At 54.8% G+C, this 22,196-nt stretch overlaps 8 protein-coding genes across 8 annotated transcripts; 3 read left to right on the top strand and 5 right to left on the bottom strand.

Moving 5' to 3' along the window:
• Positions 1 to 34: 34 nt before the first annotated feature.
• On the bottom strand, positions 35 to 492 carry CGCS363_v010387 (uncharacterized protein; the record flags this gene model as incomplete). The annotated part of the gene is made up of 2 exons (XM_036642236.1): positions 35 to 168; positions 219 to 492. The coding sequence occupies 2 exons, from the start codon at positions 490 to 492 to the stop codon at positions 35 to 37; spliced, it is 408 nt and encodes a 135-aa protein (XP_036492045.1).
• A 4,007-nt stretch (positions 493 to 4,499) lies between these two features.
• hmp-0 (Flavohemoprotein) lies at positions 4,500 to 5,762 on the bottom strand (the record flags this gene model as incomplete). Its single annotated transcript, XM_036642235.1, has 1 exon — positions 4,500 to 5,762. One exon carries the CDS (start codon positions 5,760 to 5,762, stop codon positions 4,500 to 4,502), a length of 1,263 nt encoding a protein of 420 aa, XP_036492044.1.
• A 484-nt stretch (positions 5,763 to 6,246) lies between these two features.
• Positions 6,247 to 6,669, bottom strand: CGCS363_v010385 (uncharacterized protein; the record flags this gene model as incomplete). The annotated part of the gene is made up of 2 exons (XM_036642234.1): positions 6,247 to 6,339; positions 6,433 to 6,669. 2 exons carry the CDS (start codon positions 6,667 to 6,669, stop codon positions 6,247 to 6,249), a joined length of 330 nt encoding a protein of 109 aa, XP_036491824.1.
• A 5,941-nt stretch (positions 6,670 to 12,610) lies between these two features.
• On the top strand, positions 12,611 to 14,108 carry puuB-0 (Gamma-glutamylputrescine oxidoreductase; the record flags this gene model as incomplete). Its single annotated transcript, XM_036642233.1, has 4 exons — positions 12,611 to 12,857; positions 12,905 to 13,250; positions 13,303 to 13,831; positions 13,884 to 14,108. 4 exons carry the CDS (start codon positions 12,611 to 12,613, stop codon positions 14,106 to 14,108), a joined length of 1,347 nt encoding a protein of 448 aa, XP_036491823.1.
• Positions 14,109 to 14,812: 704 nt separating this feature from the next.
• On the bottom strand, positions 14,813 to 17,000 carry lox-0 (L-amino-acid oxidase; the record flags this gene model as incomplete). Its single annotated transcript, XM_036642232.1, has 4 exons — positions 14,813 to 14,815; positions 14,872 to 15,030; positions 15,086 to 16,581; positions 16,634 to 17,000. The coding sequence occupies 4 exons, from the start codon at positions 16,998 to 17,000 to the stop codon at positions 14,813 to 14,815; spliced, it is 2,025 nt and encodes a 674-aa protein (XP_036492048.1).
• Positions 17,001 to 19,098: 2,098 nt separating this feature from the next.
• Positions 19,099 to 19,676, top strand: CGCS363_v010382 (uncharacterized protein; the record flags this gene model as incomplete). The annotated part of the gene is made up of 2 exons (XM_036642231.1): positions 19,099 to 19,363; positions 19,495 to 19,676. 2 exons carry the CDS (start codon positions 19,099 to 19,101, stop codon positions 19,674 to 19,676), a joined length of 447 nt encoding a protein of 148 aa, XP_036492047.1.
• A 221-nt stretch (positions 19,677 to 19,897) lies between these two features.
• smg1 (Small nuclear ribonucleoprotein G) lies at positions 19,898 to 20,409 on the bottom strand (the record flags this gene model as incomplete). The annotated part of the gene is made up of 4 exons (XM_036642230.1): positions 19,898 to 19,975; positions 20,031 to 20,105; positions 20,159 to 20,230; positions 20,326 to 20,409. The coding sequence occupies 4 exons, from the start codon at positions 20,407 to 20,409 to the stop codon at positions 19,898 to 19,900; spliced, it is 309 nt and encodes a 102-aa protein (XP_036491825.1).
• A 279-nt stretch (positions 20,410 to 20,688) lies between these two features.
• Positions 20,689 to 22,185, top strand: CGCS363_v010380 (uncharacterized protein; the record flags this gene model as incomplete). Its single annotated transcript, XM_036642229.1, has 1 exon — positions 20,689 to 22,185. The coding sequence occupies one exon, from the start codon at positions 20,689 to 20,691 to the stop codon at positions 22,183 to 22,185; it is 1,497 nt and encodes a 498-aa protein (XP_036492046.1).
• Positions 22,186 to 22,196: the final 11 nt, after the last annotated feature.

The following is a 22,196-nucleotide window of genomic DNA, read 5'->3' as shown; positions in this document are numbered from 1 at the left end:
TTCTTGGATTCGAGGCTGTCAACACATCAAGATCTCAATTGTCCAATTGGGAGGGGATAGTAGCATTTCCAAAGGCGCTTCTACCGTTCCCGTTGGTGTTGAAAAAGATTTCGATCGGCCCAGAACCCTTCAGGGAAACGCCGAGAACCTCCTGCTGAATCTCAAAAGCTGCAAGAGTGTAAGCTTCGTCGAGTTTGTCTGGCTTAGGGCATACATACTATGGACACCAACGCTGTCGATCCAAGTGTTGTTCAAGGTAGGGTCCTCGGCCGTGTAGACAGTGTATCCCACCGCGGGGTCGTAGAGCCATCTTGCGTAGCTTTCCTCGTTCGGTGTGCTTGAGTGAACAGCATGAAGCTCTCCCAGTCTGTGACCTTGAGCCCCGCCAGAGAGGTTGATCTGGACATGCCAGGATCCGTATTCTTCGCAAGCAGCGATTCCGGCATGAAGGCCGACAGCGAGGAGGGAGAGAAGGTGCTTGGTGGAAAACATCTTTGGGTATCAGAGTTGAGATGGATGATTGGGACTCGAACGAAGATAAGTCGAGAGCTAAGTCGCAACTCTGGATTTGAATAACAACACAGATAATGTAGAGCTAGGGAGAGAGGCTTTTATGAATGGTCATGATGACCGCAATCCTGCACTCACGCACCAGCGCGACGTTACATTCGTATTTTCAGCTTTAGAATCAGAGAGCGCCTTACACTCGCGTCAATGGCTGAGTAAACGCCATGCCATCGTAGCGGACCATATGTTTGCGTTTCACAGAGCTTGTGTGGTGCAACATGGTCAAATCAGAAGGCATACCCGTGTGGGCCGATCGTTCCGTCCTGCAAAACAAAGACATGCAGCTCTACTTCCAAAAGTAGTGTCTTTTTGCAAGTAAGACTTTATTTCTTACCTACCATTCGTATTCTTCCCCGGCGGTGTGCAGTAAGCCCCAATTGCTTGGCGGTGGGAAAGCCATTACGGCGTAGGCCTCCATACGAATCCTTCATCGTATTCCTTTCCAGGCCGCAACTGTGCCTCGTAGTAGCACCGGTGAACTACCGGAAAATCTAACCAATTGGATTTGGATATAAAAAGCAGTCGACCAATGATCTTTGAGCGGCCAAACGTCAATTTTGAAAAGGATGGAGGAGGATTATTGCTGACCAGCTTTTGATGTTCTGTCCTGAGTAACTCGTATTTTCTTCATAACTCATCTTTCCTGCGAGAAATTTTGTGTAATAGTAGAAGCCGCTTCGTGTGAGTACTGACCTCCTCCGAGTCGGCCATATTATACCATCTCTGCTGTTCGCAGTGCCACAAACTTTTCTTCAGTCGTCAAAATAGCAGTTCGTGCAGTCTAACAACTGATATTTCTCTTGTAATGCCAGGATGAGAGTGTACCAGTTTCTGACTCCCGAGAACGACCATTACCAAAGATCAAGTGTTCCAAAGTCCAGCTGTATGTACATTTTGTATCTTTCGATAATCATTCGTTTGTAGCCTGTCAAATACAGACATGAAGAAGATAGTCAAACCTCACTGGAGGTTCAGATAGACTTTGAACTTGGCCGAGAGATGGCACCTGCTACTAACATAAGCCGATCTAGTGTTTGGCATTTCGAATCGTGTCATTTGGAATTGGGGGCAAGCATGTTTACATATGTGTAGTAAAGTTTTCCGAAATTGTAGTGCGCATCATTCGCTTCGAAACCAACATATCCTGTCACCGTATACTCCTTTCCCAACCCCACGTAACTACACAGACCCAGCATCCCTATCAGACGCTCATATGGACATTAGTGCGGCGAACCTATGCCGTACCACAGTACAATTGTGAGCCTGGATAGCCAATATGACTATAAAAGACAGCGCTCTGACAGTCATGTTGAAGGAACATTATCAAAAGGAAACCTCATGCTTTGCCATCCAAGGTGGTCGGCATTCTGCCGTTGTAGCATACATGTGGACCTGTAGGGTGTTAAATCGAAGGACTTATTAGAAGACGTAAACTCCGAAATGGTTCAAATATGACAAGTTACGAGTGACATACAAGTCACCGGCGATTTGCTGCCTGGTTACGCTGCTCCAGTCTTTTCAACTGATTGTATCAAATACATCATCCAGCGAGGTCCGGGCACGCCATGCATCAATGACCCGAGACGCTCGGAATACTCAACTCCCTGGTCCCGTGATAAATATACTTTCATCATGAGCGGTGAGGTGTGCTTGTCAAAGTGACAGCTCCGACTTCACGTTGCAGCGACGCCACGTTGCGCAGTTCACTAATCCAGCCGAAGGGTTACACCGAGCCTCCCAACTGCCGACCGAAGCCAGCGGCCTGGGCTCTCTCGACCTCAACCTCTGACAACACAAAAAAGAAACTTTGATCGCAAATCACAAATAGGGAAACGCACTGCCGATAAACATGCCATTATTCCGACTCGCATAACAGTGCACGAACCAAAAGAAGAAACAAAAAATGCTCCTTGCAGTGCCCTTTTCCAAGAGCCCCTGCAGCGTCGTGTCGGCGCCTGACGAGCATCTGATGCGGCCGGGGGTCGGTTTTTCAGGGTCAGTCACCGACGACACACCCCCGATACGGAGGCTCAGCTCAGCGCGCGCGTGTTTTGTTTTGCGACAGCGACAGCGCCCCCCAGCGCCGCAATGCTACCGGAAACAACACCTTGTTGAGCAACCTGTCTTCCGACGAACCCGCCGTCCCGCGGCGAATGTTTCCCTATATGAGGTCTCGGATAACACGCATGGGTGGACGAAGACCCTAGAGCAGGCAGGCGGTGTCCGGAGCTGGCTCCTGAGTTGAGTTTGCTGGGACTTGTTTCCTCTGCCCCTGCGGTCTAACACAACACCCCCTTCCTTCACTTGGGAAGGTTTCCTTGGCAGTTGACGTTTTCTTCATTTACTGCGACATCACCGGGGAATTTTTCTCCTCTTGACCGCCATGTGCACTCCCAAAGTCTAATCAAGCGAGAGGGATTTTTCCTTGGTATTTTCTCCTTTCTTGTTGTCCCCCCTGGCTGTGAGAAAACTCTCCCAAGTACCGGCAGGTGAGAGCAGAATTTTGAGGAGGATTTAATATGAGGAGATAATCTGTTGCGGGCTCCTTTCCAGCGGGCGAGCGGGATCTAGTATGGTTGGCACGGACGCCGTTGAAGATTCAAACGGCGGCATAGCCGTTGGTCTTTGCCGACGGAGCGGATTGCGGATTCCCAGCACTGCACTAGCTCTAGATCCCGCTGCAGGGCAACAAAATGAGCAGCATCGGGAGCGAGGGGAGCCTGCAGAGGACACATGAAAAGCTGGCGTCATCGTCGATGATCAGTCTCGATGGGCGGGTTCTTCCTAGCGAGTCAAGCCCGCGCCGCAGAGGTCGCCGCAGAACGGGACAGTCGAGAAAATGGAATCCGACTTTTCTCTGTGAAGTCCGATAGTAACTTGACCCACGATCTCGCAGGGGACAGACATCAATAGTAAGGGGAGACTTTCGGCTGTGGTAGGCTGTGCCTCACGCTAGGTAGCAATGCTCACTCGTCATCACGGAGGTTACCCGGCAAAGCGTTTTTGCTCCTTTTATGCCGCTGCGTTGTGTGCGTGTGTATCCGTACGTGTTCGGCGCATTTGATCGAAATCCCGATCCCGATGGGAAAGGCAAGGGGAAGCGTGAGATCGCATTTTGCTGCGCATCGGCAAGACTCCATCAAGCCTTCTCGCTTGCGGAGCGACGTCGGACGCAATCATGGGATGTTGTGGACGAAAACCAACCCCCCAACCAACGGAAGACGGTCGTGATGAGTTGCGTGGATATCAAAATCGAGTGCGATATGTGTGTGTAAGACCCAGGTTGCAATGGGAATTCCGAAGCCCACCGGAGGACAAAACCCCAGCTCTTCTCCGCCCCAAAAGCCCCCAGTTTAGGTACCCCGTAGGGAACTCTGGGGGGGTCAGAGGCGTCAATAAATAGTGGACGAGTCAGGCGGTTGCATTATGCGGCGCCCAATCCAGTTTTTCTCGTATGATGTCGAATATTTGCTGGATAGAGAGCGACTTTTGGTGTTGAATCGGCACCAAAGCACTCGCTTTGCGATCACATCTTTGCACACTGCTGCGCGGCGAATAGGCAACAGCCATGACGGCGTTTGTCAAGTGCGCTCTCGCAGCGTTTGGAGACAATCGTAGGTGAGTAGCGGCAGTGGAGGGCAAGAAGATTCTTTTTCTCTACAGCGCAAACGAGCACGCTTGATTGGCCCTTCCGATCCAGATACTTCAAAATCAATGGATACCACCCATCCTCCGTGTCTTCCTTTAACTGATGACTGACCAGACATTATGTGGCCGCTTAAACATTGAACCGTTTCCCAGATAGACCGTTTCTCAACTCATGAAACTCCGCCACGTTCATTGAACCAAAATCCTCAGTGTCCTGTTCCGTTCTCCCGTTAAATCAAATGCACAGTCAGCCAAGGTGCTGTGTAGCCAACGCTTTTACGCCTTTAGTGCTTCATCTCCAAGTCGCCGGTAGTGAACCTCTCAAACTTGACTCTGGCGGGATCAACTCCCCGATCAAGCAGGTACTGAGACATCTCAACCATGAATATCTCGGGACCGCAAATATAGTACTCGGCACCACCGTGGCCAAGGTAGAGCTCTGCAGGATCTATCCGAGCAAGGTCCATGCGAAGGCCAAAGTCGCTGGACGAAGACAGTGAATCATCGTCTTCGACATCGGCAATCTGGGAGCGGAAGAACTTGGTGATGAAGTTGGCGCGGCTGTAGGCAATCTTGCGGATGTGCTCCTCAAAGGGGGCGTTGCGCGCCGAGCAGTGTATCCATGAGATGGGGCGGACGGCCTGACGCTCAATGATGGTGTTGCAGATAGACATCAGCGGTGTGACACCAACACCGGCAGAGATGAGGACAACGGGAAGAGTTCCGGCGGCGTGCGTGTCGAAGAAGAAGTCGCCTGTGGGATGTGTCAACTCCACAATGTCGCCAGGTTTCTTCTCGTCGATGAGAAAGTTCGAGAAGACGCCCGGGTTGAGGTTGAAGACAGCCTGGCCCTTGCCGACCTTGACACCTTGATCACGCTTAACGGTGATGCGGTAGTAGTCGGGCCGAGGAGAGTCGCTGAGAGAGTACTGGCGGGACTGCAGGTGTCCGAGACCCGGGATCGTCGAGCGGAGGGAGGTGTACTGGCCAGGATAGAAGTCTGGGAGACGCTTGCCGTCTACTGGGACCATGTAGAAGGAGAAGATGTCGTCCGTCTCGGCAACCTTCCGCTCGATACGGAACTTGCGCCATCCCTTCCACTTGTCGTCGTCAAACTCGCGGTACATTTGGGCCTCACGGCCGATGAGCATCTTGGCAAGAATCCAGTAGGCCTTTGTCCAAGCCTCACGAATCTCAGGCGTCATGGCTGGGCCGAGGACTTGACCGAAGGCCTGAATGAGATACTTGCCGACAATGTCATAATGTTCGGGTTGGATTCCGAGCGAGCAGTGCTTGTTGCACATGCGCTCGAGCTTGGGAATGAGCTCGCTGATGTGGTTGAGGTTGGAAGCAAAAGCGAGGATAACGCCCGTCAAGGCGCGTGGTTGACGACCGTTGGCCTGGTTGACTTTGTTGAAGTGGTCGTGAAGCTCCGGGTGAGCGCGCAGCATGTTGGCATAGAAGATGGATGTGATGGTCTCTCCGTGCTCACGGAGGGCGGGGATGGTCCCCCTGACCAGTTGTGACTGCTTGTATGTCAAGGCCATGACTGTGACTGTGTGACGGAATATCAGGCGAAGGAAAAGCTTGTGGTGTCGGGATTCCCAGTTCGCTGAAGATGAAGTTCGAATCCTCAGCTGATCGTCGGTGTTCCTCGAACCAAAAAAGGGAAGCCTTGCGGCTGCTTGCTTGTAAATCTAGGAGGACGGGATGAGATGGGATGGAGTATGGATCTCTGGGGCCGCCGACGTGAACAGGGGTGCGGATGGGAAGGGGGTATCAAAAAATGGCACAGACAATGGTAGAAATCCCAAATAGAAGAAGAGCCGGATCCAAGGGTTTGGAACAACAAGCACGCAGCCACTCTCTTGAGAGCGCTGGACTCGGGACGCCCACGAAAGATATATAACCTCTCTCTCTGATGCGGTCTCAGTTGGGTTTCCGTAGAACCACTCCGACCTCATGGAAGGTCGCCCGGCCTCACCCCTCCCCCTCGTCCCCTTCGTCTCGCACTCGCAGGCCCGCGTGTGTTCAAGTCCTCGCGGCTTGCAGGCTTCGAATCAGGCACCGCCGTCTCGATGGATATACATCGTATGATTTGTATGCCGTAGTGTAAAAAGAAAGCTGGGCTCCTCATTAGAAGACAGCTCAAGGGACCCCCCATGCATGGATCCAAGGGTGAGAGGCCCATGGAGAAGGCAGCTTGTACATACGTACCGTTGACAGTTGCCCATGAACAGCGCCAATGGCAAACGGTGGTTCGCGATGAACCGAAGAGCGGTTGAGAGTCAGCCCTGTCTGGGTCGGTGGTACAAGGCCGGGGGGTCCCAGGAGCGTCCCAGGAGACCAGGGGTCCGCAGGAGGGCTAAGAGACGCCAGCAAGGATGCCGACTGGACCCTGAGCATGACCCCGAAGCCTCTCCAGTGGGACACCGCCCGTGAGCTGCCGAGCATACCGAGGCGGCGTTGGTCGGGAGCACCCCTTCTAGAAGTGCGCTAAGAGGCGGGTTAACGGTGGATATCCCGTAGGCACGCTTGCAACGGTCTTTGGTCAAGCTCATCGTCGGCGGTCGAGAGGAAGGGGATGATTGCGGATGGGGTCTACTGTGACTTGCAGCAGCATCAATGGAGCCGCGATCGAACACGAAGGGCGAAAAGAATTGGGCTCGTGGAGGCCATAGCCGGGCGTGGGTATTGCTCAGTCAGTCTGTCAGTTCTCACTGGTCCATTCGCATCGCGTCAATCTTGCGCGCTGGCCGGAGGTTGGAGCAGAGAAAATTTTGAGCCATCGGACAGGAAACCCCGGGCGGTGATGGAGGCGACTGGAAGAGGTTTGTGTGGTCCCCTTGTTAGTCCCTTGTCCCTAACAGACGTCAGTGACACGCGATGTCCAGTGGAGAAAACAACACGCCACAGCAGGGAATTGCCGAGTTGCAATTGCAAACTCGTATGATGAGATTTGCGGCTTCCGGATTGCCTAATTTGGGGCCCACGGCGCGCCCAATTATCTCAATATCAATCCATGAAAACGCTGTGCAGCTTGCAGCACGCATCGGCTCTGTACTGCAGCTGCTGGGGGAAGACGCAGAGAGAAAACGACGAGTGAGACTCAGCCGGGGGTCGGAGGGAAAAGAGCCACAGACACTGTGACTTTCCTTCAGTTGGAAGTTCGGCGGATGTTCAGACCCCAATTCCGACCGGGTAAAAGTCTGCGAGCCGTGTTTTTCTGGTTCATTTTCTGCCCACTGAATTGGGGATGAGTATCCGTTCAGATCTTGGAAACGGGTATTGGATGCGATGATGCTCGACTCGAATCCCATCTCAGAGATTGCCGCTCAATTGCGACTTCGGCAAACAGCCCATCAGAAACAGACTTTTGCTGACTCTTTCACCAACAACGTGGTGGAGTTGCAATAACACACCCTTTCTTCCCTGCGTTTCAACTTGAGCCCGAAGGATCGGGTGGAGTGGTCTTAATGTTCCATCCATTACCGACTTGCTCGTACAAAGTACTTGATGCACGAGCGATGTGCGAAGAGACATCCATGCTGTGTGTTCGCTTGGTTCTGCTAGAGAAATGCAGCACTGGTCGATGGAAAGAGTTTGTTGGGTCCTGCATTGGCCACAGTGGTTTCCAACACCGGGTCTCTGGACAGAGCCCGTAAGTCGAGACACTTTTTGCAGTGTTTCGTCACGCCACGATCTTCCAGCCTCATCTCCGTCGCTTTCATCTTCGGTACACCATGGTGACGAGAGTTCAGCGCCATCACCTGTCGCCGGCGCCCAAGTCGGGATTCCCCGGGGTTTGCATTGTAAAGCTCATCAACCGCCCCCGAATCACCCCGCATGATCCCCCTGACGGTGGCCTGGTTGCCCGGGCTTGAACTGGCAGCCCTCAGCGGATCAAAGTCCTCTCTACACGCGATTGTCAGATTGTCAATGTGACCTCCACCGGCCAAGTCCACTTTTCAGCTCCAATGATGGAGATCTTGAGAAGATCTCGATGGACCAACCAACAGACGAGATTTTTGGGTGGGGGCCTTGATATGCAAGACTCGAACGGCCCCCTCTCTTTCATCATTTGTGACAGGTGTCAAATGATACGCAAACATTGCAATAAGACGCTTCTCTCCACGCGTCGTATGCAAACATGGCGCATCGTCTTCGAAGCCGAGGATTCTCGGTGGTCGGTGGATGACCGACCATCTCAGGAGTAGCGCCTCGTAGGCGAGGTTCCGAATGGTTTAGCGGGCGCCCAAGTCCAACCACCGCTCTCAATCAACCGAGGCGCACTAACTCGCAAAGGCTTCTCTTCAAAATGTCCAAAATGACATGTCGTTTCCGAGGTGCTTTCCCCTGTGCTAGCTCAAGCAAAGAAGAAAATGTTTGCTCGTTGCATATGCGTCAACGCCACCAGCCCATCAACGCGAGGCGCTCTTCAGCGTTGTGGCGGCCGTTAGATTGCTTTTTGCAGCCCTCGAAGATGAGACTTGATGCAATGCAAGTGTGACCAAGGTTTTGATCAATTTCGGGTCCATGCCAATTATTCCATTTTGCCGGGTCGCAGTGCATTGCTGGGATACCAGCCGAGCTACGCTGTGCGTCGTGTTGCACATGGGCGGCAGCGGCGACCTGCGATGACAAGCAAACATGGTCTCTCGCTGACAACCATGCCTGTTTCGTCGACTCTGCCACACACCTTCTGCTTGGAAAGAAGAAAGGGAAGCCCGTTCGCCATTTGGCATTTGACAGGCAAACTTTTCGGTTACGGTCTGGAGCCGCTTGGACTCCCAACATCAAACCAGGTCCTTAAGCCACATGGCTCCCACGATGTTACGCTTAGAAAAAGCAATGTGAAGGCACCACGGATTTCTCCCCGGCAAAGCCACCAACGGTATGTATGTAGCCTTGACTGGACCTGGTCACCATTTTCCTGTCAATGCCGAGCAGGCAAGCATTTGACGAGCCGACACCATTGAAAATCTCTGCCAACTTCGTCAGGATCCGTCGCTCATGAAACATGTTTGCTCAGTCAATCGTCAAGCGAGACGAGGGCTGCTCACATATCGGACCGTATCCTGCACGACCTCCACATGCCAGGCATCAACATGTCGCCAACGACTTGATGATTCGTCGGCAGACCGGACCCATCATGAAGTCCCAACTCGAGGGAAGTACGGATACTGTCGAGCCCGCACCGGAATCTGCATGGACGGGACCGTTGATGTCGTGGGGCCGACTGTGGAGGAGGCCACTGGAAGACTGCAACAGCGACTCCCGCTAATGCTGACTATAGGAGCATGCAGATACCTGCCTCTTCGACCCTAGATCATAGGTGATATTGCCTCGGCTGAGATTTTCCTCGACGTCCTGAGGTGTGTACTGACATTGGCATGGTCCTCCAAAGCCCACATTTCGCTTCTCGCGGAGAGATCTTCGGCGGCCACCGCCAACAAGAGGCAAAAGTATCCATCCAGTTCGCGAGCTTGAAGCGGATGGCAAGGCACACAGCTCATAATCGCCACCAAGCTAACATTCGAAGCTTGCATGGAGCTTTTCTAGCCCTTCGGGCTAATCTTTGAGCCGCGCGACAAGATAGCCGCGTTGTCTGCACAGCTTGAGAGCCCACATCTCTCGGAACTGTATACGAGACCGAATTCCGTAGTCTTGATTCCAAAGCGATGGCCATGCCAACTTCATATCCAGTCTGCCAATTTTCTTGAGTCGATGACGATAGCCAGACCATCGCCAAAACATTCCGCATGATTTGGACTGCAAATAAGTCTGTCTTGTGTCTTGGATCCTGGAAGGACATCCGCGCGCCTTCGTTCTCGTGACGTCTTATCCCATGCCTGCAAGAGCGTAGTGCTTCGCTCAGATTTGCTCGTGACGCCCGACCGTACGGTCGTAAAGAAGGAGTGTTGTACCTCACACAGATACAGAATGAATCGCATGCCGTCAAACCTCCGGCTATCGGTTCAGCGCCTCCGTTCGGCCGATTTCTCCGGGCCCGACGATGCCGACCCGCTCCACCGTTCCACGAACCTGGCTGAACGAATCTGAAGAACTGGGCGAACGACCCACGGGACGTCCGGCCTCCGTACTTTTCGCGTGGGACACTCTCAAAAAGAAATGTGATCAATCAACCAGATATATCTTGCGTCCGTCGATTCCAATAGGTATTGCAACGTCGGCCCACGGGGCCGCATGCGGAATCCTGAGCTCGTACCCGCTGTCAGCCCAAGGTCAAGATCCATCATTCAGGCACTTGTCTTCAGCAGGAATGTAAATCACGCCTGAAATTTTCCAACTGAAAGGCCGGGGCAGCGTGCCCGTGCACACTTGTTGATCATTGAAGTGGATTCAACGTGCCCAGGGCTGAGGCACTCGTGCACGAACAATACGAACAATCGAAAGCACGTCATGCTGGCATCCGTGCCTTGCAGATGGCTCCGCCGCATCTATTTGTCGCTTATGATCTGCCACCGGCCCTTCGATTTGGTCCGAGCCTGCTCTGGAGCGCGCCCACTGTGGTTGATCCCTTGGTGTTGCTGACGAGAAATGCTGTCTGGCAGCAAGTAACCTCGGGGGAAATCGGAGCGGCCTGGATGGGGAAACCAGGGGCCGCGAGCGCGTTATCACACCAAATAACTCTGTAAAAGCGTTGTTGGCAGTACGGACGCGTCTCGTGTGATGAGATGAAGTTGAACAGCGGTCGTTGGAAGGGGACGATGGCTGCACTGCGTGACAATGAAGTTGTTAAAGGCCTGTCCCACTTCCAATACCCTAAACGCGGGAGGCGACTTTCGGCAGCTAACCGACCATTCATGCAATAAACGTGGGGTTTCTCTGGGTTGTCAATGTCGGCAGTGGCCGGTGTTCCTTGCATCCTTGACGTTTGCTGTCCCAAAAAGGGAAAAAGCTTGTATGACTGGCCCGTTTTAGGAAACACCGTGACTGACATCGGTTACTGCTTCTCAGAAGGACCATCAGCAGCATCGTATCTCAAGGCGACAGAGTCTCAAGGAGATTTGGGCTGAGTGAGACTATGTTGGAGAAGCTGCCGTTGGAGAGCTAGCAACACACCAAAGGCTTGTCTCGGCGGCTATCGGAAAGGTCGCTATTAGATGTCGAATCATCTCAGTCAGAAACGCCGGCAATTGCTGGATGTACTTAGTGGCAGCTCAGAATGCCGAACCCGATCGCGAGAATTCCAGTAGTAATGTGCGTCGAAATTCTGCCCTTCAATCATGACTCGCTTCCAAAGGAGTACTCGTTATCGGATCGGATAAGATATCGGTGGCGAGAGAACAGCACAATTGTGTTCCAGCTGGATGGTTCGATGGGCGGAGACCGGTCCTTCTTCAACAAGAAGAAGCGTAAACGCGGTGTGGTCCCAGACTCCCAGGGCGTGCGATGGGTATCAGAAGGCATGGTGGCCGAGGATCGTCGGAGTCGGACTGGATCTCCGAAGGAAATGGGAACGTTCCTCCCACCATCGTTCCAGGGAAACGTTCACCGACACAAACCAACTCTGACTGACAAGGCGGTGAAGAAGGTTCACTTGAAACCAGGCGTCCTGTTAACTCCCTTGCAAGTCGTAGCACGTGTCGCGATAACCCCACGCCGAAGCACCCCAGAGCCTCGTGGCGGGGAGTTTGCCACCGGAGATGACAGTTTGACAGCTTCACGTGTCTAACGTTCATGCATCATGAACCCAAAGGAATGGGTACGACACAGTGACAGATGCAAGGACAGGGGCCGGCGATGGTGTTTTGGCGGTAGCGTGATTGAAGGCCATCTCTCCGCAATAAGCGAACGATGTTAGCGTGGCAGAAGAGAGCGAATCTGACGATGCCGCGAGTCAGGCACTCGCAAAGCCAGGGTCCGACTTGAGTGGAGATTGAACAGAATAACCATGGTCGACGTTGAAAAAGAGTGTAGATGGATGGTTGAAGTTGAAGTTGAAGTTGAGATGGTGAAACTTGACAGGTGCACTAAAGCACCTACTTTACCGGATGGAAGGCGCCATGCGTCGAGTTCTGGGGGGGGGGGGGGGGGGGGGGGGGGGGGCGCTCCTTCCTCCCTGCCGGCACTCGCTTAGGTACATAGCACGGATAGTGGCTCCGGTGGCCGGCGGTCGGCTCCGAGGCGCTGCGGAGGTAACAGCCACCCGCCCCGCGTTTTCGGAGCTGCAAGTTGCCATTTCGAGCCATTTGCGGACCTCCCTTCTCCATCAGTGTTTGTGTTTGATACTGGCCACTTTGCATCTTTTTCTTGGCCAATCGCAATTTCTTCGAGCCCGTGAAAAGACTTCGTGATTGGCTTCCGTTCAACCGGAACCTTTCCTACTAACGCACTCCTCTCATCTCTCATCACATCATTCAGCTCCACCATGTCCACGGCTCCATTCCCAGTTCCCAACGCTACCGTGCCCTACTGGCGATCACAGCTCCACGAGCTGGATAGCTCCCAGAGCTCCGAGACATTGCCAGCAGAGCAGGATATCGTCATCATCGGCGCTGGGTACACAGGGACAGCTCTAGCCCACTACCTCCTCGACGGCCTTGATGACTCCCCTCGGCCATCCATCACCATCCTCGAAGCCAGACAAGCTTGCTCGGGAGCGACGGCTCGCAATGGTCAGTGACGTCCTCAAGTGCAATAGCCCCGCACTAACACTAAGCAGGCGGTCACGTAAGACCCGACCTCTATCAAGGCCTTCCGGGTCTGATCAGGAAGTACGGGCAAGAGGCCGCTGACGAGATGGCCTCGTTTGAGCTTGCCAACCTCCATGCTGTCAGAGACCTTGTCCGAGAGAAGAAGATTGACTGCGACTTCAGAGTAACTACCTCCATGGCTGTCCTCAGAAAGGACGAGCACGCCCTGCCGTTCAAGAAAGGTATCGATGAGCTGCTTCAGCTAGGATCACCAACAGCCAAGCTCGTTCACATTGTTGAGGGCAAGGCAGCCGAGACGTTTTCCGGAGTCAAAGACGCCACCACAGCGTTCGCTTTCGAGGCCGGCTCTATTTGGTATGGTCCCGTCAGAGACGCCTCCAAGAGAGAACCATGTTGACCCTTGCAGGCCCTACAAGTTTGTCATGTCCCTCCTGTCACAAGCCGTCAGCAAGGGAGCCCAGCTTCACACGCATACTCCCGTCACTCAAGTGTCCGACACCCAAGACAACGGGTTCTGGACGGTGACCACCCCCAGAGGTGCCATTAGAGCCAGAACCGTCCTCTTTGCATCCAACGCGTACACCTCCTCGCTGCTTCCACAGTACAAGGATCGCATCATCCCAGCTCGGGGGATCTGCAGCCATGTGGCCGTCCCAGAAGGCACGCGTCCTCCGCATCTTCCTTCGACCTACTCCCTTCGTCACGGTCCCGGCCTGTACGACTACCAAGTCACTCGACCGGACGGGAGTATCATCGTTGGCGGCGGCAGGACAGAGTTTTATCCGAAGCGCCTCGATCAATGGTACAATGTCTGGGATGACTCAACTTTGATCGAGCCTGCTGCTACGTACTTTGATGGTTACATGCAGAGAAACTTCCACGGCTGGGAAAACAGCGGAGCCAAGGTTGACAAAGTCTGGACGGGAATCATGGGGGTAAGCGCTTCTCAATCACGTCGCAATTCGACCGAGAACTGACGAGATGCAGTACACAAATGACCAGCTGCCCCACGTTGGTGCAGTCCCGTCCAAACCCGGGCAGTACATCGCCGCAGGCTTCAACGGCCACGGGATGGCCTTTATTCTCCTAACGGCCAAAGGGCTGGCAAAGATTGTTCGAGACGGCGTGCCCTTCTCCCAGTCCGGAGTTCCGCGGCTGTTTGAGACGAGCGAAGCCAGACTCCAGCGAGACGAAAACGAACTTCTTGCATAGTCACATTCTCAGCATGAATTGACTACCAGATCTGGTCCCTGTCGCAAGAAGATCTTCCGACTCTTGCAGTTTCCGGACATTACCATACTGTGGAGAAGAGATGAACCTGCGTGGCAGCCAGGGGGGGCAGATGACAAAGTCGCGGCTGCTAATGACAAACTCTTCAAAGGATCGGTCAGGCGCTGCATGAACGCGGCGCATCAGCAGATGCCGAACCATCCTCTTCCGGGTCCGGCCGAACCCCTGTTCCCCTCGGTGGATCGATCGGACCATGAGCTACGCCTGCAAGGCTGAGATTGTAGGATTCGGGCGCAGCCATCAAGCTGGGCGACAGCTCCAACGGCATCTGTCAGAAAACGGCCTCGTGGGGCCGGGAGTGGGTGGAACGAGAAGGATCTCCTGTGCAGGGCGCTTGTGAACTGTCGTCTTTTGTTTACTGGGTCGTCGCATCTGGTCCATCTACTCTTTGGAGTGTTCGTGCCAAGGCCAGCGTGCATGTCACTCATGTCGGTTCTAGAACCATTCCATGATCTTTCGGGTATGAGATGGTTCATATACTTTTCATTCATAAGTTCGTCACACTATGTAATTAACTCTCGCCATCCCTCGGCGAGTTTCTGGCGTCTCGTATGTACGCCCCTCATTACTCGTGTTATTTTAGCCTATCCGACGTGATTGCCACCACTGATTACCATTACATCGGATTACTGAGGGCGATGTTAGCTACGGCACAGGATGTTTGAGTAGGGGCTGGTCAACTTACAATGTCGATCCATCTGGCCATCCACTTGTTGACAGCGGCCTTGGCCTCATCAACGAGACCGAGCTCAAGGAGCAGCTGCACGGAGCCACGGATGCCAGACTCGAGAGCCGAGGAGATCCAGGCGTGCGTGTAGGAGGTGTGCTCGCCGATGAAGATCATCTGCAGCAGTGTCAGTCCAAGTCAAAGGGTTTTCAAAAAGGGGCTGGTCACTCACGTTGTCGTACGTCTTGAAGTACTCGGGAATGTACAGCTGGTGCTGGCCAGCAACGGGGCTAACCCAGGAACCGCTCTCGAGGGGGTCGAGCACCCAGCAGCGACGGTTGTAGTTGCCGGTGTACAGCTCGCGGGTGTTCTCGCCGTGGATTTCAACCATGGCGTCGAGGACGTACTGCACGTGCTCCGCCTCGGAGACGGACGCCCAGCGGTGGCCCCAGTCGCCGGAGATGTAGCTGGCGAGCATCGTCGCCTTGCCGGTGCCGTTGATGTTGTACGACGGGTAGCAGGTGGAGCCGATACCCGGGATGTCGGAGGTGGTGCTGCAGCCGCCGACGATGGGGTTTTCATAGTGCTCCCAGAAGCGCTCGGAGAACTCAAGGGCGACCTTGCAGGCGCTGGTGTAGGGGAGCTCCTTGATGGCGTTGGAGATGGTCAGGGGCAGGGAGGGGAGGCGCCACTTGCGGATGATGGAGAAGGGGACAGCCATCAGCGCGTAGTCGTAGGAGGCGTTCTGGAACGTCTTCTCGGTGAAGTTGTTGCGCCACTGGAGGTTGACCTTGGAGTCCTCGGTGAACTGCACGCGCTCGATCTTGCGGTCCATGGTGGTGACGTCGTCGACGAGGGGGTGGAAGGACAGGGGCAGACGGCTGAGACCACCATCAATGGTCCTGTAGGTCGCGGCCTCGAAGTACATGCCCTCGTAGAGGGTGTCCCAGAAAGAGGTAGCGGAGTACATGCCGAGGGCGTCGGTGGAGTTGAGGGAGCCCTTGAGGTAGTTCACCATGAAGGCGTACTCAGACCAGGTGTCGCCGCCCAGGCCATTCAAGCCGTTGCGAACCCACTCGCCGTGGGCCTTGTACATGTTCTTCGCCATGGCGACGGAGAAGTCGCTGCCGGGCATGTACTTCTCCTCCTCTGCGGAGAGGGCGTTGGTGGCATCGTCGTAGACGGTCGCGACGGCGAGCGAGGAGTTGGCGGAGATCTGGGCGAGGGTAGGTGGCAGGCCGTTGGCGAGCTTGATGCCGTTCTTGTAAGACAGGCCGTTGACGTTGGACTGGATCCAGGGGATGAAGTCGACGCTGAGGTTCTTGTCGTGATTGTTGAGCTCGTTCATCTCGGCGGCGAGCTGGAAGACGAGCTGGTGGTCGGAGATGTTGTAAGTGGCGTTGGTCTTGGGGTCGACGTAGGTCTCGGGGAAGCGCATGGGACCCATCTCCTGGTAGGAGTAGTCAAAGGGACCGCCGGAGAGGTACTCGGTGTGCACACGACCGCCAAGCCGCTGGCCAGCCTCAATGATGCTGATGTTGGTCATGCCAGCTTGAGACAGGACGAGGTAGGACATGAGTCCCGCCATACCGGCGCCTACAATTGCGATCTGCTTAGATTTCGCGGCGTCAACGTCCACGGCGGCAGGCTCCTTGTCCTTGAGGAGGTTGACACCCTCGAACCAGGCGCCGAGGGTGTCGAAGCCAGTCTCGTTGCTCATATGGATGGCTGGGCTGGTGTCAGTGTTTGAGCGGGATCGAGAGTCGTGGCTATGACTTACATCTCTTGGCAGTACGACGCTTCCAGCTGTGGTGAAGGGTTTGAGGCTCACTTCGGCCAACCAAGGAGCCAGAAACGCTCCAAGCGGAGATACAGCCGTCGGAGTGAGCATCCTCAGGGAGGACCCAGACGAGGCGCTGAGAGTCGCGGACCTCGGACTTGACGATGGTGTGATGAGCATCGTCAAGAGAGACGCCGCGGCAGGATCCGTAAGTGAAGGTGACGGATCCATCGACGGGCTCTTCGATCGTCAGATGAATGTTGGAAACACGAGAAGTGACGGCGTGACGAGTCTCGAGCTTCAGGGGGAGACCAGAAGCAGCCGCGAGGGCGCTTCCGGCGACGAAAGAAAGGAGCCACCGAGACATTGCGAGATCAGAGGACCGAGTTGAGGCTGTCCAGGTGAGATTGGCGTGAGGAGAAAGAGTCTCTGGATACCTTCATATTGGCGATACACCCGCTAGTCTTTATAGACCTACGGACGCTCTATCATCGATCCAGATGCCCGGGCCGGGACCGGTCTATGGATGTCTCTGTCCGACGCGCAAGACTCGCCGAACCACTACCGGCCAACAGCCTTGGAAGTGACCTGATCCATGAACATCACAATATTGGTCATCGAACAATTACGTGAGGCGGTGTCGGCTTGCGCAGCTTCGCAGGCTTACAGCAAACATCACCAAGGGTCGCCTCGGACAGACGAAAGAACCCATCCCATCGGAGAGTTTCCCGGTCGTTCAGCTTTACCTGAAGAAGCAGGTGCGAAGGAAATGCCATGTCGATTCTCCCAAGGAGCTCCACGGCTCACCATGTGGTGGCCATGCAGTTTGACGTTGCACAGAGCAGTCGTCGGGCGCGAGGGTCCCGAGTCATTGGGTGTGGTGTCTTATCTGTGGAGGCGGCGCAGGGCGGGAAGATAGGAACGGTTCCTTACCCTTCTTTACCCCGGTGGCGGGGCGATATCCCATCTGTACCCGTCCTCTTGGCCTCCGGGTGCCGCAGTGGGGGAATCAAGGTGGACATGGGATGGAGAAGTTGTTTCTTGGGCATCGGTATCGGGTTGTCGTCTGCGCCCTTTCGCCTTTTCGGCGCTCATTGTGGGAACGCAGCGGCGTGCGATGGAGAGAAACTGGGGTCGGAGTGTTGGTTCACCGGCTCTCTCCGAGACGTTGCGATAAGACAAACAAACATGTTGGTATATGTCAGCAAGAAGGCCGATGAGCGGCGACCAGCGGTTCGTCGAGGTTCTGCAAAGAGACCTGGAGAAGAAGTGTTACATGATGATGACGGTCAGCAATTCACAAATTGTCCCGCGTGTGTGCGCCCTCTGAGATTTGATAGACATGATGGATGCCATTTGTTAGATAGGGCGCGCACATCATCGAACGAAGCACCCATAACAAGCCTGAGAATGCTCTTGGCATCATCCTGCTGTCGCAAATGCGAGAAGCCCGTCAGACGGTATCCCATGTGTCCCGTTCGGTGTTCAAAAACCAGCTAGGACGCCGAGATGACACTTGTGACATCTCCGAGCAATTGACCGCGGGATGCAGATTCTCTCCGGTAACGGCTGATCCTAGAGGTCGATGGATATGCCCATCTGCTCCATCTGCGACTGAGCCGGCCCGGTCGTCAATATTTAATCAAAAATACAACGTAGCTGCAACCCAGAAACAAGAAAGAATGCCTCTGAAGGAAGCTTTTGGCGACGGTAGATAAGCACAAATGCCGCACTTGCTGGACGGCAGGCAAAGAGAGAGACGGCAGCCACTGGCAACAGGCTGGAGTGAGTGCCGGACTCCACAAGAACATGTAATTGGTCGAGATAGCCAGTCCCGAATCCCACGGGTAGAGATAAGAGATGCGTCAATTAGTCTCGGCATGTGGGCGGGGCGGCAGCTGGTTGGAAGGTCCAAGAAGAAGAAGCAAACAGACAAGGAAAAAAGACCGCTTCACTTGAAGAGGCTTTGAAGTTGAGATATCACCACAAATGACATGACATTGACGTTTGGTGTTTTCCAGAGTGTCGGGGGCCAATGTGTGTTTAAAGTGCATCAGGGTTGTGACGGCGCAAGGGTCGAAAGTTACTGAGGTGCCTTTGGGTTCAATGGCATCATGAGCAGCCAATTGAAGGCCCGGAATGACAAATGTCTCCGTGCGGCATTCTCCACAGCTGTAGAGTGCCGAGAGATTTGGAGATTGAGCTGAGGAGAAGCTGCTGCAGCACGGCTTTGCGGCTCTGCAACTCAAATCACATCATCCGCCAAACCCCCTTTCAGACTTGCCTTCGCAGATTCTGGGGTAACTTACGCCCGCAACTCTGCGCCCGCAAGATCGCGCCCTTAAAGCAACCCCCAGTGAGCATCTCGGGCGTCACAGCAGGCGCAGGAACTGCTGCAAGAGCTCTCTCTGTCTGTCCAGCTGAGCCAAGACCCGACCCGACGAGGCGGATCGCCTGAGTGAACCATGGCTGAAGCCGCGGGTGCAATTGCGACGGAGACCCCGCCTTGGTGGGCAGCGTTTCCTGCCCCCAAAGCCAAGTCTTTGGAAGTCGAGGCCGACGAGGTGATGGCGTTGCTTGAGGCTAGAGCTGCAGATGGACGAGATAGCCCCCGCGACTTTCTGCTCGTGGACGTACGCAGGAACGATTGGGAGGGCGGGACGATATCAACATCAATCAACTTCCCCGCCCAGACGCTGTACCAGACAAGGCCCGTCATCCATGAGTTGTGTAAGCAGGGTGGTGTCAAGCGTGTTATATTTTATTGCGGTGAGTAGCAATCCGCTCTAATCGTCTCTGTCCACAACAAACAACCCACACACTCGAAATGACCCCTCCCCCCTGCTGAAGCCGTTGCACAGGTAGCAGCAACGGACGCGGCCCACGCTCTGCGAACTGGCTGCAGGATTACTTTGATGACGTTGGCGAGACCGCTGTGCAGGCCGTCATCCTCAAGGGCGGCATCAAGGGCTGGGTACGCAAGTACGGCGGCCGCATGATGGATTGGTATGACGAGAAAGCCTGGGCCGATATTGCCAAGTGAGCCTTGCCGCATGGACGCAGGAGATCCGTGGTTCGTCAAATGGCAGCTGCGGCGGTCGTGGTGGTTCGCATTGAATGTGACATTTGCTGGTATCTAGCCATACTTCATCCCCGCCCATTTGTCTTGGAACCAAATGCATCTTTTTGTGCCGTCATAACGCCGAAGTGTAAAAGCCCCGCAAAAGCATCTCGTGGAAGTCGACCATCGAGTCGTTTGGCAATCTAGCCTCTCTGCTGGCGGTCGTCGCCGCCAATTCTCTCCAGCGCCTCCAGCATGACGACTGAGTTGCCGCGGATGACCTGGGTGAGGTTAGCATTGAAACGGTAAATCTGACGGAAAAGGCGGTATACGTACGACCATGCCTAGCCTGACCTTCTCCCCGCCCTCCTTTTCCTCGACCGCCTCGTCCAGAACAATATTCAGGAAGACCTATGGAGCTTGTTAGCTCGGAACTCCAAACGACAGAACCAAGAGCGTCGCACATCGTAGCCTCGGAGAACACCGATAACCTTGCGGCTGCCGTTCAATTGGACGAAAAGTCTCTTGTCGAGGTACTGCGATAAACGTTAGCGATCATGATCCAGGACAGGAGGGGATGAGCCGATAGAGGAGGTGCCAAAGTAGGCACTCTCCATTAATCTGGTTGTACATCGTACAAGTCCGGAGACTCGGGAATGTCCGTGAGGAAAATGGGCCTCCGTACCTTCTTCAGCTCGGGCTGTGCGGGCGCCATCTTGTGCTGTCTGTCTGTGGGGTGTGGATGGGTTGGATATGGGTGATGTCAATCGAGGCGCGAAATGGGCTTTGCGACGCGACGAAGCTATCGATGCTCTGTCTGCAGCCTGCCGAGGGGAGCCTGGCCTGGGCGGTGTCGAAATTTGGGTGGGTCACGTGGCGATAAGAAAGCTTATCTGCGCGTTCTCAAGGTGAGGTTCCCAGGCACCTGAGCGGCCTCGAATTACTGGTGCTTCAACACCTTCAAAATTCTACCGAAATTACATCATCTGTCAGGATGAGCTCTTTTACGCCAAAAAGGAAAGCTCGTGTGATCAAAGTCCACGACGAAGAGGATGATGATGCGTCAAAAAGCTCGCCGGAGCCGGTGAAGGATGGTGAGTCTGCAGTCCCCGTCCAGAGACGATGCGCTGATGCCGTTCGCAAGGCTAATGGGGTGGCAGACGGTGCGCCGATAGCGGTCAAATTCACGCGGAAACCATTTCGACAGAGCGGCCTGCGAAAGAGCATCAACTTCAGCGAGGTCGACGACTCCAATGGCGGTGCTGCGATCAGCGACTCGGGCAAGTCTAAGGGCTCCACGCAACAGGATGACGACGAGGATGACGGCCCCGTGGTGATCCGTCCGACGGTCAGCCGTTCCGGGTCTCTGAAGCAGAAGAAGCGCCAGTCTTCGTCGAGACTGTCGTTTGGTGGTGCCCAGGGCGGCGGTGACGATGGGGAAAAGACGGAGTACACCACGCCCAAGAAGGCCACCCTGGGATACACAGCGTTGGAGAACAGCGCGATCAAGAACCGTCTGCCGATGCGCACCTTCCGCGACGAGGAAGAAGACCGGCCGAGGTATAGCAAGGAATACCTGGACGAGCTGCAAAACTCGACGCCCAACACGCCACAGAACCTTGCATCCCAGCGCATGCACGACGAGGACGAGATGGACCTGGATGCATCTGAACTTGAGGGGGCACTGATTGTCAACTCGGACGAACTGGGCTCGCGGCCTCAGCAGACGAACATCCTTACCGATGCCGAGATCCAAGAGCGCAAAGAGCGCAGGGCACGATTAGCACAGGAGCAGTCTGGCGACGACTTCATTTCTTTCGACGATGATGAGGGTGGTGCCTCGCTGCGCAAGAAGAAGGCTGAGACCCGGCTTGTGCCTGAGGATGAGGATCTTGGAGAAGGGTTCGACGACTTTGTCGAGGACGGTGGGCTGTCACTAGGTAGAAAGGCCGAGAGGGAAGAAAAGCTCCGCCGGCGGCGCGAGATGGCAGAGCAGATCAAGATGGCCGAGGGCGACTCTGGTGACGAATCGGACGCTTCGGAGGCGGAGCGGCGTGCGGCGTTCGAAGCAGCGCAGACGCGTTCCGGCATGGATGGTTTGGAGAAGCCTCAGACCAACCCGGCCGAGCACCTTCTGCAGGTACCACCCAAAATCACGCCGTTGCCGGACCTGTCAGAGTGCCTGTCGAGGTTACAGATGACGATGCGGGCCATGGAGCTGGAGTTGGCGGACAAGACGAAGCGGGTGGAGGAACTGAGACAGGAGAAGGAAAGCATCCTGACCAGAAAGGATGAGGTGCAGGAGCTTCTCAACGAGGCTGGACAGAAGTATACCAGCGCGGTCGGCACATCATCAGCCGCAGAATCTGCTGCACAGTCTCCGGCAAGACAGATCACGAACACTGGCGCCAGTGAATTAAGGGTGGAGAGGGGGCTGGAGAGCCTTGGAACGACACCAAGTGAGCGCCCGGATCCAGATGACCTGGGTTAGTTGGGTTACGT

This window comes from Colletotrichum siamense (genome assembly GCF_013390195.1).
Source record: "Colletotrichum siamense strain Cg363 chromosome Unknown KSG_Cg363_contig07, whole genome shotgun sequence".
In the NCBI taxonomy this organism is placed as follows: domain Eukaryota; kingdom Fungi; phylum Ascomycota; class Sordariomycetes; order Glomerellales; family Glomerellaceae; genus Colletotrichum; species Colletotrichum siamense.
Note: the sequence above shows the minus strand (reverse complement) of the source record. Positions and strands in the feature narration are given on the sequence as shown.